This window comes from Miscanthus floridulus, chromosome 6 (assembly GCF_019320115.1).
Source record: "Miscanthus floridulus cultivar M001 chromosome 6, ASM1932011v1, whole genome shotgun sequence".
NCBI lineage: Eukaryota > Viridiplantae > Streptophyta > Magnoliopsida > Poales > Poaceae > Miscanthus > Miscanthus floridulus.
This window is the reverse complement of record NC_089585.1, coordinates 25,563,621-25,584,563: the sequence shown is the minus strand read 5'-3', so window position 1 is coordinate 25,584,563 and position 20,943 is coordinate 25,563,621. Positions and strand designations below refer to the sequence as shown.

The following is a 20,943-nucleotide window of genomic DNA, read 5'->3' as shown; positions in this document are numbered from 1 at the left end:
CAAATATTTCGGAACCAATCCAAAACGCATCTGGAGCAATGAAATAATATCGGTAGTTGAATCATTGGGTACAGTATAGACTGTATATTCATTACCTCCAACCCTTGTTTCGTCATATTGGATGCATGATTTCTTCTCTACAACCATCGACAATATGATCAATGACCCAAAGTTACGGTCCTCGTGGGTGTGGCTAAAAGCATCTCTCCCCTTGCAGATAATAGCAACAAATTAACTTATGATGATGAAATCCACATATGCAGCAGCAACCACGTCGTTGCCATCACCAAAGTCATCACTGGTACTAAACAACAGACCAAAATTTGTCCTGTTAGATTTATTTAGACTAAATAAAAAAAACTAGATTAAAAGAACAACTATAAATAAATGAAAGATGTATCATATCTCGTTCTTTCCGCCGGCGGGCTCAGTAGAAAAGGAGATAAACCCTGAAGGGGGGCTGCGGTTAGGGCCTTGAAGGGGGGCTGCGGCGGCAGCTGTTATCCCGGTTGATGAGCTAGTGGACTGAGCCAGTTGATGCTTAGGCTAATAGAGATCGCCAGCGGTGGCAAGTTGCTGTATATTATGGATTCATTGGTCCACAAAGTTTGACTTTCATCTCGTTGAAATTCTTTTCAAATGTATGTAGCCATCAACGACATTTGATATCGTACAGTTTTCTTTTTGTGACGACCCGGTATTTCTCGACCATCTATAATAACATTTCTGATAACTCGAGCGTTGAACATTGATACGCCAATCGTCATCTACCATATACAATATGCACGCAGCTCACGTTATGTATGTAGTAATAACATAATTAATGATTAGATTAACATAGCCAGTCGCTATGTCATCCGCCGGGGTTAACTGGAAACTTAGGCGTGTTTGGATTAGCAAACTAATTTTTAGTAGGGGACTGCTTGGATCCGCTTGCTAATAGCTGCTAATAGGTGGTTGGGTAGTGAGTTGAAGGTGTATATAAACTATTAGCACTTATTAGCATCAAAAACCTGCTAATGGAACTAACTTGGTTCTACCGACAGTGATGCAAACGCAAACAATTTAAAGTTGCAAACTTTACCGGCGGGAAATGCAATTGAACTAATTTCGTTTACATTCACGTTACTGTTGAACCAACCAAATACTATCCAATAATTAGTAACCCTCCAACTAATAATTAACAGGTTATTAGTATGTCTGTTTGGATTTATTAGTACTAATTTTAGCTGCTAATTTTTAGTATTAATGGATCCAAAACAGTCACTCAGAGTAACAATTGCTTGATATATACAGAGCCTCCAAAGTTCAGAGGAGCCAGCAAGCAGCAAACTCACCATGTCGTCGTCTCCTATGCCCCACGTCCTCCTGGTCTCCGCTCCTCTGCAAGGCCATGTCAACCCTCTCCTTGTTCTGGGCCGGCACCTCGCCTCCAGAGGCCTTCTCGTCACGTTTACCACCGCCCCCCATGCCGGCCTCAAGTTTGGGCACGGTGACGGCGCGACCATCGACGTCGGGCGCGGCACGATCCGGTTCGAGCACCTGAAGGGCGGCGACCTGTGGGCCCCGGACGACCCCCGGTACCACGACCCGACCGGCGGCGTGATGCGCCACATCGAGGAAGCCGCGCCTCCGGTCCTCGCGGAGCTTATCCGGCGGCAGTCCGAAGCCGGCCGGCCGGTGTCGTGTGTCGTGGCCAACTCGTTCGCCCCGTGGGCGACCCGCGTCGCCAGCGGCATGGGCGTCCCGCACGCCATGCTCTGGACGGAGTCCTGCGCCGTCCTCTCACTGTTCTACCACTACTTCCACTCGCTCGCGGACTTCCCGTCGCGCGAAGCCGGACCAGGCGCGACGGTCGCCGTCCCCGGGCTGCCACCGCTGGCCGCCGGCGATCTGCCCGCCCTGATCCACGCTCCCGAGGAGTTCCTCTGGCACCAAGTGCTCATCGCGGACATCCGCAGCCTCCGCGAGACGGTGACGTGGGTCCTCGTCAACACCTTCGACGAGCTCGAGCGCCCGACCATCGAAGCGCTCCGTCCGCATCTGCCTGTCATACCAGTCGGTCCCCTCTGCAGCGGGACAGAGAACCACGGTAGTGGCCAAGACGACGACGACGACGACGACTGTGTGGCATGGCTCGACGCGCAGCCGCCGCGGTCAGTGGTGTTCGTGGCGTTCGGGAGCCTCCTGCAGATCAGCCGCGACGAGATGAGCGAGCTGGCGGATGGCCTGGCGGCCACGGGGCGGCCGTTCCTGCTGGTGGTGCGCGACGACAACCGGGAGCTCCTCCCCGACGGCGACCACTGCCTCGCCGCGGCGACCGGCAGCGACAGCAGAGGCAAGGTGGTGGCGTGGTGCGATCAGGTGCGCGTGCTCTCGCACGGCGCCGTCGGCTGCTTCGTGACGCACTGCGGGTGGAACTCCACCGTGGAGGCGCTCGCGTCCGGCGTGCCGGTCGTCACGTACCCGGCCTGGGCCGACCAGCCTACCAACGCCAAGTTCTTGGCGGACGTGTACGGCGTTGGAGTCCGGCTCCCGAAGCCGATGACGCGTGACGCCCTGCGCCGCTGCATCGAGAAGGTGATGGGCGGGCCGGAGGCAGTGGCAGTGCGGGCAAGGTCCGCGAAATGGAAGGCCGAGGCGACCGCGGCGCTGTCCACCGGCGGGTCCTTGGAAAAGGGTATCCAAGACTTCGTCGCCGCTATACTGTCGATACGTGCTGCTACGGTTTAAATATTTATTTGAATTCCTACCGTTACAATTTTTAAAGTTTGAACATACGCCGTTACAATTCACTTATTTAAAGAACTACCATTACAATTCTAGCTCTTGCCTATCTATGTCATTTTCTATGTTCCCCACGTACAGGGGCCCACGTACAGGCACGTATGCCTACCAAAACGAACGTGTATAGACGTTAAGTCCCTTGCTCCTCCGTTAGAACGAGTCCGCCCACGGCAGAGGAGCGCTCGCCGCCGCAGCCGGCGCGAGAGGCGGAGCGGGAGTGCTCGCCCGCAGTGGCCTGCGCGCTCGCGAAGCAGGCGGCGCTCACCCGCGGCGACCTGCCGCACCAGAGGTCATCGCTGAGCTCGGACACGGGAGGCCCAGGGCCACGCACACATTCGGGACACGCGCGAGCGAGATGAACATGCTGCAGGAGTCGCACGCGTTCGGGACACAAGCAACATTCGCTGGCATCTCAACAATCTGTAATTTGCATGACGCAGCACTACTCTATAACAATTCGCTCACTCTGCACCGGAGGAAGAAGGGACCAGGACGAACGAGAACAGGGGCACGCACGGACCTTGATGAAGACGACGTCGGAGCCCATCAACCTGACCCTGATCTCGGTGTTCGCGTGCGCCCCTGCCCCTGGAATGTCCGCGTCCGCCCCTTCATCCCTGTCTATGTCGCCCCGCCCCGGATCCGCGCCTGCGCAGCCCGCCCGCGCTCCAACAGACCCGCCATGCAGCCGGCGCAGGGGAAGCCGGTTGGGGACATCGGACGGACGCCAAGTTGGCGAGCCGAGCCGCGGGGCTGCCGGCGCGCCGCTGCAGTGCGGCCTCTAGATGCACCAGCGCGGCGCGGCCCAGGAGCCCGTTGGTCGTGAGCGTGCCGCTGTCTATGGAGAGGACGCACACCTCTCCCGTGGGCCGGAGGTGGAGCAGGGGTACACGGCCTGCGCGCGACCGCGGCGAGGCGAGCGTCCACGGGCGGGCTTGGTCCGACGGAGGAGGCGCGGACTTGACGTCCGTAGGCGTTGTTGTACGCATACCGCCTTGACAGCGGGCCTTTATACGTGGTAGGCGTAGAAAATAGCATGAATGGGCGAGGGATAAAATTATAATGGTAGATCTGTAATGACGTTTCTCCGAACTCGGAGAATTGTAACGGCTTAAATAAAAAAACCAAAAAAAGATCAAGGGACCAAATTTTGATATTTTAGAAGTGAAATATTAGGTATCGTTGGAGGGACTTCCTTTTTTTTCAATATCTTTTTAGGAGTTGAAAAATATGGATTTTTTAAAAGAAATTTTTAGGAAACTCGAGATGCTCTAATGGCCTGCGGCAACAGCATCCGAGAAGCCTCGACCTGCTCCCTACTCACGAGGTCGCATGGGCAAACTTTGTGAGTTGCTCGCAGGCTGTAAGGAATAACCATCCGTCGTACCGACCAGTTGAATGCCTGAGCACCAGCAATTCTTATGTTTATATGTACACTGAAAGGGATCCTTCTTCTGTTGAAGACCTTGAGGCTTCCTGCGGATACTTGGCCTTGGTTCCTTTCGGTGGTGTTGGGGGCCAGATGACGCCTGTGAATGTCAGTTTTACAGACGTTGCGAAATTCAAGAGGGATGGTTTTGTAGTGCAATTTCCCATTACCATCCAATACCATGAACCGACACTATGGGCTATGGCAGCGAGTCATGGATCATATACACCGCCTGATTCGGTGAGCTTTGAACTAATTTGTTTTTTCGGTTTCTATCCTGCTCTCAGATTTTAATTTCCTTTATATATATACTTTGTCTTGATCTTCGCAGTGAGTTCCATAGCGATCCAACCAAAGAGCGGGCTATAGATGTTTTAAGAGCTGAATATAATGTTTTGGAGAACTTGCTTTATAACCGTTATGGACAAAAGTTCCCTTATTACAAAGTTGCAATACCCTTGTACTCCGTGAGTTGGATTTTTGGTACGTCCACACTTGATTATAGCCTATTTGTTAATCACATCTCTATATTCATACTTTCTCTTAACTAAACCATCTGTTTATATACCTGTTCCTGCATGCAGTATTATCACTGTTGTGAAGATTCGTGGTGGCGCCTCTGTCGGTGTTGATCTTCCTCACACACAAGTACTGGAAAGCAAGAATAACAATCGACGCAGTCGAAAAGTTTCTCCGGATGCAACTGATGCTCGGTCCAACAAGATACGCCTACACAGACATCATTGCGATCACGAGCCATTTCAGAGATAAACTCGGCAAAAGGGGGCTATGGCTCTGTGTACAAGGGTGTGCTACTCCCGGGCAACGTCCATGTCGCCATCAAGATGCTGGGCAATTCCAACTGCAACGGAGAAGACTTCATCAGCGAGGTCTCCACCATTGGGAGGATTCACCACGTCAATGTGGTGCGTCTTGTGGGGTTTTGCTCCGAGGAAATGAGGAGGGCGCTAGTCTATGAGTACATGCCCAATGGCTCACTTGATAAGTACATCTTTTCATCAGAAAAATGTTTCTCCTGGGACAAACTCAATGAGATCGCTTTGGGCATCGCCATGGGGATCGACTACCTGCATCAGGGTTGTGACATGCAGATTGTACACTTTGACATCAAGCCAGAAAACATCCTTCTCGACAACAACTTCATTCCGAAAGTTGCTGATTTTGGGCTCGCCAAGTTGTGCCCAAGGGATGACAATTTTGTGCCAATGAGCGCAATGCGGGGAACTATAGCGTATATAGCTCCTGAGATGATATCTCGGTGCTTTGGCAACGTATCCAGCAAATCAGATGTCTACAGCTTTGGGATGCTACTATTGGAGATGGTGGGTGGGCGCAGAAACGCGGATCCGCAAGCAGAAAGCTCAAGCCAGGCATACTACCCATCGTTGGTGTATGGCCAGTTGACCAGAAAAGAAGCAGGCGAGATCAGTGATGCTGCCGATATGCACGAGTTGGAGAAGAAGCTATGCATTGTTGGGCTCTGGTGCATCCAAATGAGGTCTCATGATAGGCCGACGATGAGCGAGGTCATAGAGATGCTTGAAGCTGGGATCGATGGAATGGAAATGCCTCCGAGGCCCTTCTTTTGTGATGATGAGCAGGTTCCTGGGGTAGGTTCTTACTATATATCATCTGAAATGACAGCAATATCTGAGGAGGAGGAGGATGATGATGATTAAATAATAAGGTTCTAGCTTATGTCAAAAAGCTAATAGATGCATGCGCTACCAAAATTGTTTAGTTATCTAGTATGCAATAGGATACAGAAATGTTGTTTTCCTTTAAGAAGATACAGAATATATATTCCTGCAATTTTGTATCTGTTGTATTCTTACTAAGACTAAGAAGTGGTTTCCTTGTATCTTCTCTCTTTTTCAACACAATCGTTGTATCTTCTTTCCCTTCTTTTGAAATGTTTAGAGATGGTCCAACCGCGCATCCAGATAAAGATCAGAGCAGAGGAGGGCAACAACTGTTACCTGCAACTTGCTGTCCTAGGATAGGATCATAGTATTTACTACTCCCTCCGTTACCTCCTTGTATCTGCACATAATGTATATCTACTTTCTCTTAATGAAAAACGTGCCTCGTGGCATGGTCGAGAAAAACATAATGTATATTGAGATGCATTGTGAAAGTCATGTATCTAAAAAAAATTAGAACAACTTATAATTTGGAACGGAGGGAGTACTTATTTTGCTGATAGGCAGCACAAAATTCAGAGTGATTGTTCTTCAGATTTTTAAGTGTGGGTTTGCGGTACAAACATCAATCACAGCCTCACAGGAATGACGGTTAGGACTTGCAGGGTAGAAAAATAGTGAAACACATCATACATAGCCATGACGCCATTGCAGGTTCAAACAACTCAGCAAAAACTAGGGAGTTGCTGCCGGTGTTACCGAGTCAAGCAATACTAGTAAGCTTTAATGAGTGTCGTCATGATAGGATTGATATAGTTGACTTGGGAAATAATACTTCTGGTCTTCATCTTCTGCTATCGCTTGTCACTATGAACTAGTACTATCTTCAAGGTTTAGTCGCTTGAACAGTCCACCGAGAGTGGTTCCTGTCAATTTGTCTCATCAGTAACCAGATTCTTTTGGACCAGCAGCTTACACGTAACACCACTGCAAGAGGCAGACAACCATGTCAACTTCATGGGGCTTGATATCAGACGAAGTTATGGAGGAGACAAAAAAAAAAAGAGCAGAATAGTCTAAGTAAGAGGACTCGTTGCCAAAATAGACTTTTCCAACTTCTACAGCCTACACCATGGCAGAAGTGGAAAATGCAACATAGGCAACCAGCTATCCCGACAGCCACAGCATCAAATCCTTAGAGGAGCTTACTGCTTTATACCCGAAGCCTGCTCAGTTCTTGGTCTAATTTCATCTCCTTCACATGGGCTTGCCTAATTTTTTTCTTGCAGTCGTGCTGCTTTCTCTTCTCAAACACCGATCCTTTGTGGCAACTGCACGGTATGATGATGATTTCTTCAAGACTTGTCCACTGTGTCAGTGTAGCAAACATGGACCAGAGATCCGACTCCCATTCCGGCTTTCAACTGAGCTTCCATCATGCAGTGCACCAGGCATGCAACTATCATGCTCTGGGGAGGACACAATCCTGGTCTCCTGGATTACCCAGTTCTTGGCTCCTGCAGAGTAACGGCGATATATTACCAATATCGTATCATGAACGTCCTCCCACTCATGGAATCCTCACCACACTGCTCATTTCAGAGTTTCATCTCACCACACGGCAATATCTTACCAATATCGTACCATGACAGTCAGGGCTTGCAAGGTAGAGCAACAATGAAACACACCGAACAACGCCATGGCAGGTTCAAACTGTTAGTTTCGTTTTAGTCATGTTCATCAGATCGGGATGTATTGGCAGTAGGAATAGGTGTTCGGGATCACAGAGAGACAGAGAGAAAGGGGGTGATAGGTTGCAAACCATCAAATGCCGTAGTTATCGAAGCTCCGGCTGGGGTTTCATTGACGGACGCCATTTGCGCGCCGGCAGCGACGTTCGGTGGAGAGGGAGTCGGCGCTGTGGCGTCCTCGGCGGCGGCGTGTGCGTCGGGGTGGCGTTGCCGGCATCGGTGGTGCTTCCTGTCGCTGGCAGCGCCCCTTCTCAAGATCGGGTCTAGGGTTAGGATGTCGGTGGGGTGACTGGCGGCGCGGTGAACCTCGTACTGCGAACCCCGGCCCCCACCTTTCCTGTATAGCGCTGTGCAACGGGGGCCCACCAACCATGTAGGGTTGGGCGCCCCCGATCAGGGCGCGAGGATAAGGCCCAGTTAGGCCGTTGGGCCTAACTGGTGGGAGATCAATCCTAACATTCTCCCCCTTGATCTCTCATCTATTCTTCGTTCTTTAATTTCATACTCAAAACTTTCAATTCATATTTTTCTTGCTTCCATCCTATTTCATCATAGATTAGTGCATAGAACTGTCCCATCGTCACAGCAATTAGTGCCGTTAGACTAACAGCCACAATACACTTCTCCGTTTTGAAATGTAAACTTTCTTTGGGCCCTTCGTATGTTCGGGTATCACAGGCTTTCCCTTAAACCCATGCCGGCTACGTGTTCTCTGAACACGTTGGGTGATAAGCCCTTTGTGAGCGGATCCGCGAGCATTTTCTCTGTACTTATATGCTCAAGATTTATTATATGATCCCGAACTTTATCTTTCACAACATATTACTTTATGTCAATGTGTTTGGCAGCACCACTTGACCTATTGTTGTGAGCATACTGTACCGCTGGATTGTTATCACAATACAATCTCAGTGGTTCATTTATATCATCAATCACTTTCAATCCGGGTATGAATTTCTTCAGCCAATTCACCTGCCCCGTTGCCTCATAGCATGCTACAAACTCGGCATACATTGTCGAGGATGTAGTCACGGTTTGTTTGGAGCTTTTCCACGATATAGCCCCTCCTGCGAGAGTAAATACATATCCTGACGTGGATTTTCTTTCATCTCCCGCATAATCAGAATCTGAATACCCCTCTATCTGTAGGGAATCAGATCTTCTATACGTAAGCATGAGGCCTTTCGTACCCTGCAAATAACGCAGGACTTTCTTCACTAATTTCCAATGTTCAATTCCTGGATTCTTTTGATATCTGCCAAGTAACCCGGTAACAAAAGCTAAGTCAGGGCGTGTACACACTTGAGCATATTGTAAACTTCCAACAGCTGAAGCATACGGTACCGCTTTTATTCGGTCAATTTCACATTGGTTCTTGGGACACTGATGTTCCCCAAATCTATCACCCTTGACTATAGGAGCAGGTGAAGGACTGCACGCATGCATACTAAATTTCTTCAGGACCTTTTCTATGTATGCCTTTTGCGATAATCCTAGAACCCCTTTTCTCCTGTCTCGGTGAATCTCTATTCCCAAAATGAACGAGGCCTCACCGAGATCTTTCATATCAAAATTTGAGGACAAGAATTTCTTCGTTTCCATTAGTAGATTTATATCACTACTAGCAAGCAAGATATCATCCACATACAAAATTAGGAATATGTACTTTCCATTCCTGAACTTTGCATAAACGCAATTGTCCTCAACATTTTCTTCAAACCCAAAACCTTTTATTGTTCTATCAAACTTCAAATACCACTGTCTTGAAGCTTGCTTCAATCCGTAGATTGATTTCTTCAGGCGGCATCCCATATTTTCCTTTCCTTTTACGACAAAACCTTTCGGTTGTGCCATATAAACATTTTCTTCCAAATTCCCATTTAGGAAAGCCGTCTTTACATCCATTTGATGTAACTCTAAATCATAGTGGGCTACAAGTGCCATTATAATTCTGAAGGAATCTTTACATGAGACTGGAGAAAACGTCTTATTGTAATCAATCCCTTCTCTTTGCGTGAAGCCTTTCGCCACAAGTCGCGCTTTAAATCTTTCTATATTCCCTTGGGAGTCATATTTCATTTTGTAGACCCATTTACAGCCTACTGTTTTGGCTCCTTTAGGAATATTTTCTAAGTCCCAAACTTTACTGGTACTCATTGATTTCAATTCATCTTCCATGGCCTTAAGCCACTTTAATGAGTGGTCGCTTCTCATGGCTTCTTCAAATGAGGTGGGATCATCCCCCATCTGACATTCTTCTATTTCATAAACTTCATAGTCATCAGTAATAGCTGATCTTCTTATTCTTTGAGACCTTCTAGGTGCCTCCGGTACTTGTTCCACATTTGGCTGTTGTTGTTCTTTCTCATGTGCAACATTTGGTTCTATAGGTTCCTCAAGGATAGGTTCCTCAAGGACAGCTTCCTCATGTTATTCATTGTCGCACGGGAGAACTTGCAATAGGTGTTGTCACTATAGTGTCCTACACTGTCGGTGCAACAGCAGCAGGTAGCGTAAAGAATGGTTCTTCAACCATCGGAGTGGGTACATGTACCCGCTTCTCCTGTAGGCTGATTTCTCGTGCTACCATGCTCCCCCTGATCATGTTATCCTCCAAGAACACAGCGTGTCTTGTTTCTACAATCTTCGTATGTTTGTCAGGACAATAGAAGCGATATCTTTTCGATCTTTCTGGATAGCCAATAAAATGGCAGCTGACTGTCTTGGAGTCTAACTTTCCTATGTTTGAGTTAAACACTTTTGCCTCAGTTGGACAGCCCCACACACGCAAATGGTTAAGTGAGGGTTCCCTTCCTGTCTATAATTTATACGGTGTTTTAGGCACCAATTTACTTGGTACTCGATTAAGTATGTGAATGGCGGTTTTCAGTGCCTCCATCCATAAACTAATCGGTAATGTGGAGTAACTCATCATGCTTCTTACCATATCCATTAAGGTACGGTTATGTCTTTCAGCCACTCCATTCTGCTGAGGCTCTCCCGGTGTGGAGTACTGAGCAACTATGCCATTTTCCTATAGGAACCTTGCGAATGGTCCAGGAATTTGGCCATATGGGGTATGTCGCCCATAGTACTCTCCACCTCGGTCTGATCGTACTATCTTGATTTTCTTATTGTGCTGATTTTCAACTTCAGCTTTAAATATTTTGAATTTATCCAATGCTTCTGATCTTTCTTTAATTGGATAAATATTGCCATAACGAGAGTAGTCGTCTGTGAATGTTATAAACGAGTCATAACCATCCACACTTTTCACAGGAAAAGGACCACATATATCTGTATGGATTATTTCTAAAATTCCTGTACTTCGTTTGGTATCTTTCTTAATTTTCTTGACATACTTTCCTTTGATGCAATCAATACATTGTTCTAAATCTGAAAATTCTAAATGCGGGAGAATTGATTCCTTAACCAATCGTTCCATTCTCCCCCTCGAAATATGGCCCAAGCGACAATGCCATAATTTCGAAGAGACAGTATCAATTCTCTTCCGCTTCTTAGTTACATCCGTAGATGGGGAATCATTCACATTCTCATCACATACATTGTTCGCATTCTCAGCAAGAGATAATAAATAAAGCTTGTCTTGTCGGAAGGCAAGACCAACACATTTATTATTAACCAGTATCTTACACTTGCCATCACCAAAATGGCAATCAATTCCATCATCATCAAGTTTCAAAACACTTATCAAATTTCTACGCAAAGAGGGAACATAAAGTACTTCTTTAAGTCTAAGTACAAAACCATTATTCAATTCTAAAGAAAAAACTCCAATGCCTTCAACATTGGCTTGCACTCCATTTGCAACTTTAATCGTTCTTTCTCCTCTTTGCAAGGTTCTCGTCCCACTTAACCCCTGTAAAGAATTTGCAACATGAGTAGTTTCTCCTAAATCAACCCACCAAGTGGATTTATCATAACATAAATACAGGGATTCATCTACAAATATAATAAATTCATCACCTTTCTTTAGCAGAGATTTCAGGAAGTCTAGACAATCCCTCTTGTAGTGTCCCTTCTTGAAGCAGTGCTTGCACTGATCTTTTTCAGCTCCACCATACTGCTGATTCTCAAAATCCTGGGGTTTCTTTCCCTGTGAACTGGAGGAAGAGGTCTTGTCCCACTTAGGTTTCCCTTGTGGTTTAGAATTCTTGCCATTAAAGTTCTTTCTTTTGTTGTCCTTCATAAAATGAGCAGATTCACCTTGTGAGGACTTTATCCTCTCCTCTTTTTGAGCACACATTGAGATGAGTCTTTCTATGCCCCATCTTTCAGGCTGCATATTATAGTTCACAATGAAGATGTCATATTCTTTTGGCAAAGAAGCAAAAATCAAATGAATCAGGAAATCCTCCTCCTTCAAATTCATTTCTTTTAGCTTAGATGTCGTAGTGTTCATCTTCAAAATGTGCTCTCTTATGCTACCACCAGTGAATTTCTCATTCACAAGCTTCTTAATCAGTGAATTTGCTGTGGCCTTGGTAGACCCAGTAAACTGACTCTTGATTTTTTCAATATATTCTTTGGCAGTAGCACATTCAGGGATTGAGCCCCTTATCTGTTCTTCTATGATGGCTTTGGCTACCAACAGGCACTTGCGGTTGGAGAGAGTCCATTGCCTATGTTCAAGGTCATATTTCATTCTTATTTCAGCATGATCACGCTTCCGAGAAGCGAAATCAGCGTCAGATTCATTGTCACCTCTCATCGGGTCCTCTGGCTCAGTAGGACATGGTGAGGTGATGGCAAAATCGACCTCTCTCAACGCAAGTTCTAATTCATACTTCTCCCGCCACACACGGTGATTGGTTCCGTTGAGTGTCGGGATGTTGGCAATGTTCACAATGCATTTGTCTCCTGAAATCACACCAGAGTAAGTAAGAAACATTTATACATAAAATTACATGCTTTAACTCAACGTTGGTCAAATTAAAACTTATAATTCATCTATACAAACATTTTACATCACCGTTGGGCAGAAGTAAAATTAATGCACAATTTCTCATGGATCAAAAAATTATAATATTATTATTAACAACGTTGGTCAGAAAATAACAATATCATAATCACATCAAAATTATCAGAAATTCATATATCTTAAAATTAAATTATCCCGTTGGTTCAAATTTAATCAAAGAGAACAATAATTATCATGCATAGCGGAAACATTAATAATCTTTTCATATTATTATTTTCCAGAAGCACTAAAAAATTCACTGTTTTCTGAGCAAAATATCGTTGGATAAAATTTGCACAGAAAATTGTGTCAAGATCATTTAAATTCATCAAAATATGCATTTAAAATTGCTCCTGGAAAATAATAAGAAAATTTTTCTTCTTCTGCTTTCATTTCAGCCCAGCGCGGCCCAAGACGCGCTGAAACCGGCTCGGCCCAGCGGTCCTCGCGCGCACAGGCCACACCCAGGCCGCAACCTAGGCCTAGGCCGGCAAAGCGCCGCGCGCCCTCGTGCCCGCCTAGGTCGGCGATGGCCCGTGGATCCGTGGCCGTTGGTTTTGATCAAACGGTCGCGCGCCGTCTTCGGCCGGATCAAAACCAACGCCGCCCGGGGGGCCTAAAAACCCTAGGTCATTTGGCTCTTCCCCTTTCTCTCTCTTCGCTCTTTCTCTCTTCTCAGCCGCAGCGGAGACAGCCGCCACCGAGCAGCCGCGAGCGAGGAAAGCAGAGCGGGCGGCCATGGCGAGCCTTGGCGCCGTCGCCGGCCCCCTCACCGGCGCACGTGCTCCCCAACGGGTGAGCACGCCGCCGTCGTGCGGCCTGGCCGCGGCGCTTCCTTGGCCGAGCCCAGCGAGCCCGCGCCCCCGGCTCGGTTTCTTCTCCCGCGCCGGCGAAAAGGTTCATCCGATGCACCCTAATCCTACCCCTAGTTTCCCCTTTCTTTCTTTTGAGTTGTTCTTTTCGGATTTATCCGAATGGGAAAAACTAGGGTTAGGGTTAGGGTTTGTTCTTGCCGATTCGATTTCTTTGCTTTCGTTTCTTTCTTTTTCCTTCATCCGAATGGAAAACTGGGATTAGGGTTAGGGTTCGACCCTTCTTTCTTTCTTCTTCCTCTTTTCTCTCTTTCGGATTTGCGTCTAGGGTTCTCGGAATCCGACCCTCCCTTTTCCCCTTCTTCCGATTTGATTTGGGGAATTAGGGTTAGGTCTTAGGGTTCGGTTTTCTATTTTCTTTCCCGATCCGCATCAGATCGGTCGGTTTCACTTCCCCGATCTGATTTCTTGTCGAACCGTGGCTCTGATACCATTGTTAGGTTTCGTTTTAGTCATGCTCATCAGATCGGGATGTATTGGCAGTAGGAATAGGTGTTCGGGATCACAGAGAGACATAGAGAAAGGGGGTGATAGGTTGCAAACCATCAAATGCCATAGTTGTCAAAGCTCCGGCTGGGGTTTCATTGACGGACGCTATCTGCGCGTCGGCAGCGACGTTCGGTGGAGAGGGAGTCGGCGCTGTGGCGTCCTCGGCGGCGGCGTGTGCGTCGGGGTGGCGTTGCCGGCGTCGGTGGTGCTTCCCGTCGCTGGCAGCGCCCCTTCTCAAGATCGGGTCTAGGGTTAGGATGTCGGTGGGGTGACTGACGGCGCGGTGAACCTCGTACTGCGAGCCCCGGCCCCCACCTTTCCTTTATAGCGCTGTGCGACGAGGGCCCACCAACCATGTAGGGTTGGACGCCTCCGATCAGGGCGCGAGGACAAGGCCCAACTGGTGGGAGATCAATCCTAACATACAACTCAACATTCAACAAGCTAGGGAATTGTTGATAGTAGACTTGCGAAAGAAATAGTGTTGCTCTTCTGATCTCTCTGGTAAGGACTTTTAAGTCTTCAAGAGTTTACTCCAGGTTGTTGTTCACACAGACCAAAGCTTTGTCCAAGTCTCATCAGATTCTTTCAGACCAATGGCTGACGCGACACCCTTATCTGCATATAGCAGTATAGCAGGCAGCCTACCTTGTCAATTTTCTCAAGAGTTGAAATTAGTGAAAGAAGCCAAGGACTTCCCTCAAGAAAATAGTCTAATAAGCAGTAATGGGCTAATAGCAGTAACTACCAAAAGCTGTGGCCACGGCAGAAGTTCCATTTTCCTTAAAAAAAAGGCAGAAATTCCATTGGCAGCTGGAAATATAGCATAGGCACAAAGAGCTATTCCGAGAGCTAAATTAACAAAGCAAAAGCAAAACCTCACAGGGTTTACCTTTGTCAGTGCCTAGGAGGAGGGGATCCAGAGAGCAGCACGTGCTGCCGCAGGGGCCGGGCAGGCAGGCAAGCCGGGTACGAACTTGCTTGGATTAAGCGACCGTCGGCTACGATTAGCGACAAGCGATGGCGCATTTCAGCACTCTCTGTGTCGCAGCGCTGGTGGTGTGGGACGAATGGAAGCGGCCGCTGTCGGAGTTGGGGTTCCGGCTGAGCCGGCGACGGCGGCGCGAGCCGCGAGGTCGCGTGGTGGCGCCGTGGCGGTGAGCATGAGATGATGCCCATTCTGTGGCCCATGGGCCCTGGTTCAGCCCATGTATAAATGGAACCGGAGCTTCCCTACTGGTACTACTTCAGACTTCAGAGTTCAGTGGGTAAAAATTGCCAGTTCGAAGTAAACACTGAAATGTCTCTGCTATCTCTGAACTTCAGAGTACAACTGTTACGATCTTGTGATGTTTTCCTAGAGGATTTCGATTTTCAGCACAGGACTTCTCCAAATTGAAGGACAACTTCCTGTGAAACTCATGTGCTTTATGAATCCAATCCCCGGCACCACTACATGTCTACATTGATTGTTGTAGTCATGGCTCAATCAGTGCCTAGTAATCGTGCAAAGGAACAAGTATACTCGTTTACTTAGTTTATTATGCATAACGTAGAAAAATGTTGCTGCCTTTGCACGGATGCATACACAACAAGCGCGACTCTTTGCAAGAATACAACAGGTGGGATCCTCTTCCTACACTGAACAAAGGGGCTGTTTGCTTGATGGCCATAAAAAGCTAGACAGGCTTCCGAGGCATCTAATTTTGAACGTCTGGGCCAGGATCTATTTCCTGGCAGGCATTTGCCTGCCTGGCCTCCAATCAACACAGGCCAAAAATGTTTTTGGGCGGTCAAAAAAAAAGTCCTTGGAGATATTTTCTGTATCATTACATTGGCCCCGTTCGCGTGCTCTTAAACCCAGCTTGATCCGCTTCTTTTTTTCATCAGGAACGGTATTTTTCTCTCACAAATTCATCCAGATTTTTCCAAATTCCTCCGAGCTAATGGGGCCACACAAACTGAATACAACCGGTGCCTGAGCATATGACAACCTTACAATCTTATTAGTAGCCTGCTACATTTAAAGCACACAGTGACACATACACAAGTATATTTTACTACTCATTCTCTTCTGTTGCATCGAATTCGGAGGACACAGAGTAAGAGCCATCCACCTCGTCATCACAAAAGAATGGCCTTGGAGGCATTTGAATGCCATCGACGCCAGCTTCAAGCATCTCGATGACCTCGCTCATCATCGGCCGATCATGCGGCTTCATCTGGATGCACCAGAGCCCAATGATACATAGCTTCTTCTCCAACTCGTGCATATCAACACCTTCACCGATCCCGCCCACATCCTCTTGGCTCAGCTGGTTATACACCAAGGACGGGTAGTATGCTTGACTGGAGCTTCCTGCATGTGGATCAGCGTTCCTTCGCCCTCCCGTCATCTCCAACAGCAGCATTCCAAAGCTGTACACATCAGATTTGCTAGAGATGACACCAAAGCTTCGAGATACCATCTCTGGAGCTATATAGCCTATCGTTCCCCGCATAGCGCTCAGGGGAACGAAACTGTCGTCTCTTGGGAACAGTTTGGCAAGCCCAAAATCAGCAACTTTTGGAACAAAGTTTCTGTCAAGAAGGATGCTGTGTGGCTTGATGTCAAAGTGTACAATCTGCATATCACACCCCTGATGCAGGTAGTTGATACCTCTGGCAATGCCCAGAGCAATCTCATTGAGTTTGTCCCATGAGAAAGTCCTCTCAGATGAGAAGATGTACTTGTCAAGAGATCCACGGGGCATGAACTCGTAGATAAGCGCCCTGCTAATTTCCTCGGAGCAAAACCCAACGAGGCGCACAACATTGACATGGTGGATCTTGCCAATGGTGGCGACCTCACTGATGAACTCTTCTCCATTACAGTTGGATTTGCCCAACATCTTGATAGCAACGTGAATTTCACCCGGCAGTAGCACCCCCTTGTATACAGAACCATAGCCTCCTTGTCCAAGCTTCTCTCTGAAATGGCTTGTGATAGCGATGATGTCTGTGTATGCTTATCTTGTCGGAACGAGCATTTGCTGCATTCGCAAAAACTTCTCGACCGCATCGATTGTTATCCTTGTTTTCCAGTATGTGTAGGCAAGGAAGGTAAACATTGCCAGTGGCACTAATATGAACCTGCAAAGAACTGCACAAGAAACAAGGTTTTGTATATGAATAAAACGCTTTATCGAGGATGTGTCAATAGTACAATAAAATGATGCATATATAAGATGGTATAAGGGATATCAAAAGGAGTACCATGAAGAGACTTCAGAATCCACGTACCAAGCGGTACTACTATCTTGATGGCGAGAAGGACAATAGATGATGTGACATGATTAGTTGATCTAATTTGGTTAGTAATGTTAACGCAGTACCAGAAATCTAAGTCAGCCGTAAAAATGTCCAAAATCCGATACGTCTTTGGTTCTTCACGGAAATCACTGCAAGAACATGTCAGCATAGAAAAGGATTAAACGGCGAACCAATCAATCAACGCCTTTTAGAGAAAGAGACAAGTATATGTATGGGAGAAGATGGGATGATCAGATACCAGGGCCGTCCCGAGGAGATACGAGGCCTTGTACAAAACTAAAAAATGAGGCCTACTAGTCTAAAAAAAATCTCTATTCTTTGTTTTTTTCTTACGCTTTTGCCAACTCGATTCAAATTTTTTAGACCGATTTACAGAAGGTATGGCTTCAATCTTCAAACACTAGTCCACTAGGCGAGTCTAGATGAAAAGAACAAAATTTAGAGATTGATCCGCTACTCGCTATAGTTCAATGTGAATGAATTGGGAAAAAAAAAAGAAATATGAATGATTAGTATTACCTTCAGCCTTCAGGGCCTTGCCTCGGTGCCTCGCCGTTGCTGTCACTCGCGATACATGGCCGATAGGAGACGGACAGGTTTGGGATCGCAGGAGTCGGGAGACAAAACGACGCCGTGCGGCCTCCGGAAAACCATTTTTTTTATTAAGCTTGCCAGTGGGTGATCCTGTTTTGGGCCAACGAAACAAAATCTGCTTAGCTATATGGGTTATGGTACTAGAAAATTGGAGGCCTATCAGAACTGGAGGCCCTACGCCGTCGCCCTGGCCGTACGCCCGCAGGGACGGCCCTGCAGATACTCACCTCATCGAGTTCGCAAGGCACTGTCGGAAGCCCTCACCAATCGTAAAAGGAAATCGAAGGCCAAATCCTTCCTTCATGAGTTTAACAACATCTTTATAGGTTCCATTCGTCGGGCCACCCAAAGGAGTCATGGCTAGGTAACCGCATGAGGGCTTCAGATCGTAAGCAGGAACATAGCCATCCCAGTAGCTAGTTATTACCACGTAGATGAAAGAAGAGTTGGTGCTCAAGCAAGTCACTAGCTCATAATCACTACTTTTCTCTATTGGCTGAGAACAATTCACAAAGGTAGCCCACCCAATCGATGTAGGGTCCAATTCAACGCTGCGATGTGACTCGCCATGGTAATCCCACCGGGGAAGGGGGCAACTGCTCTGGATGCCCATGTTGTCATCAACAACCCAGAAGTAAGAACCATTATAGTTGATGTCAAGCACGTTGTATGTTCCACTGCCGATGTGAATTGAAGCATTGGTACCTGTGCAAACAAGTTCGTACGATTTCACACCGCATCTATGTGGATCACCTTGACGCCTGAAAGGATATGATATATTGCTAAAACCACCGCAGGAGAAAGGAGGACAAACATGGTGTCGTCCCTCTACATCTGAAACAAGAACTGCGAACACAGATAACACAGTTAAGGCTCCCATGGAAGTAGTAGAGCGATGGGAGGCAGCTGAAATCACCATGGCAGGAAGGATTCACGATTCATAGAACCTCGAACCAATCAATGGCGACTTAAAAAAGGTATATGTGATCTGAGTAGCTACCAGAGTCACCAAGAGTAGCAGACATCACCAAGGCAGGAAGGGTTCCGGATCCATCCAAAAAAGAAGAAGAAAAAACTGGTCCTACATGATTGTGATGCCGCTGAGTAACCGACATTTCGTTTCACTTTCAAGTGCAACCCTTCAGGCGGCATCCGTAGTGGCATTATATGGATTTTCCTGAGGCTACAGATCTAGAGGCAACAATAGGCACCACCACACAAGATACAACAAAAAGGAAGTCGTTAATAGTAGCAATATATATTACTCCTATGCTCAAGAAAAAATAGTAGCAATATAAAAAATGTGACCTTTCTCTGTAGATTTCTCAAACATTTCTGTGGTGTCTGGTTGTTGACTGCCAACTAAAGATGCAATATAACTAAGGGCTATTGGATTGATCATTCCCCACGGCGCCGTTCGGCTGGTGCAAAACCAGCCGAAATTTTACTGTTCATAGTTGATTTTCTCTCACAACTTCTTCTAGATTTCTTCAAATTTCTCCGAGCGAACGGGGCCGTAGTTAACAGCTCAGTCAGAATAGTAGGAATAAGACTGAAGAAGAAAGAGGCATCTTCCAGGTAACTGACAAGAATCCTCTCACTTCCTGAAACCACGTTACCATCCAAGCAATATTGGCAGCAGGAATTCCTTGCCACCACGTAGCTATCTTGACAAGCACAGAATTAATCGGCCGGCGGAGGGGATCTAGAGAGCAGCACGAGCTGCCGCAGGAGGCCGGGCAGGCAGGCAACTAGCCGGGTACGGGCTTGCTTGGATTAATCGGCCGGCGGCAACGATTAGCGGCAAGCGGTGGCGCATTTCAGCGCTCGCCGCGTCGCAGCGCTGGTGGTCGGGGTGGGACGAATGGGAGCGGTCCACGGGGCATGATTTATCTAGATGTATGCTTGTTAAAAAGTTTTATAAATCTATAACTAAGTTATACATGATCCAATGAGTATGGAATTTTTACTACAATTCAAGCATTCAATAATTAGCCCACTATAAAAATTTCACCATAATTGGACCATAGAAACTACAACTATGAATTAATTACAGAAAAGCATAGATTTAAAGCTACAAACAAAATTGTACTAAAACAAACCATATTACATCTTCACTGTGTCAATCTACTCATGTGGAGTCCAACAAAATTGAATTTTTTATTTTATGATTTTTCTATGATTTACTATGATTTTTCAAAGATTCAGCCGAAATAAATAAAAAACAAAAAACAAAACCATCTTTGAAAACCGCTTATAACCGGTCAGGGAGGTAAAACGAATAGTTTTAAAAGTTTAGGGAGGTGATTACCCGGTTTTAGAGTTTAAGTAGGAAAAGCAGACTTTCACAAAAGTTGAGGGAGGTAATGTGGACTTTTTCCTCCCAATTTCCTCTTCCACTTCCACCGTAACTCACTCCCGTCTCCTAAGTCGCGAGTCCCGTCCCCAAACCCAACCCAAGCGGACGGCGGCGGCTTCTACGTGCGGCTCCTGGATGCGGTGACCGGCCGGCGAGGCGGCGACGGCCGCGGGCGAGCGGGGAGCGGCACTTCGGTGGCCAACAGGCAGGCCGCACGTGGCACGCCGCGCGCAGCGGCGCAGCCCGCAACGGTGCAACGCTAGGGATGGCCACGAGCAGGTGATTTTTTAACTATGAAACTGAGTCCGTGATTGAATGATGGAATGTTTGATTCATGATAGATTTCAATTTTTAGATTTTCGTTATGTCTAAAAGAACTTTGCGCAACTACTTTTCAAATTCAAGCGGAAGTGGTAGTGGCTCAACTCCACATACTAATGAGAGCACTAGTTAACCGAAGAAATCTAGGGCAGAGTTTAGTCATTCAAACCTAATTGCTGACATGGAAATCGCAAACCAATCGATTCTTATGAACCTGAAATTATAGACCAAGTAAAGACAGATTTGCGTAGTAAAATAGGTGATGAATGGCTCAATGACTTGATATGCTATAATGAGAAGGAGATATTTAGAAAGATTGATAATGAAAAGATCAAAAAGCGGTCTAAAAAGCGTCGTATGTTATTGCCTAAAAAATTAGTGGTA

The 20,943-nt window shown here is 46.8% G+C and overlaps 1 protein-coding gene and 2 pseudogenes across 1 annotated transcript; 2 read left to right on the top strand and 1 right to left on the bottom strand.

Moving 5' to 3' along the window:
* Positions 1-356: 356 nt before the first annotated feature.
* LOC136461893 (gallate 1-beta-glucosyltransferase-like) lies at positions 357-2,819 on the top strand. Its single transcript, XM_066461253.1, has one exon. The coding sequence runs from the start codon at positions 1,339-1,341 to the stop codon at positions 2,731-2,733; it is 1,395 nt and encodes a 464-aa protein (XP_066317350.1). The 5' UTR covers positions 357-1,338; the 3' UTR covers positions 2,734-2,819.
* Positions 2,820-3,142: 323 nt separating this feature from the next.
* On the top strand, positions 3,143-5,951 carry LOC136460374 (LEAF RUST 10 DISEASE-RESISTANCE LOCUS RECEPTOR-LIKE PROTEIN KINASE-like 2.4; annotated as a pseudogene).
* A 9,968-nt stretch (positions 5,952-15,919) lies between these two features.
* Positions 15,920-18,881, bottom strand: LOC136461892 (rust resistance kinase Lr10-like; annotated as a pseudogene).
* Between the last annotated feature and the right edge of the window lie 2,062 nt (positions 18,882-20,943).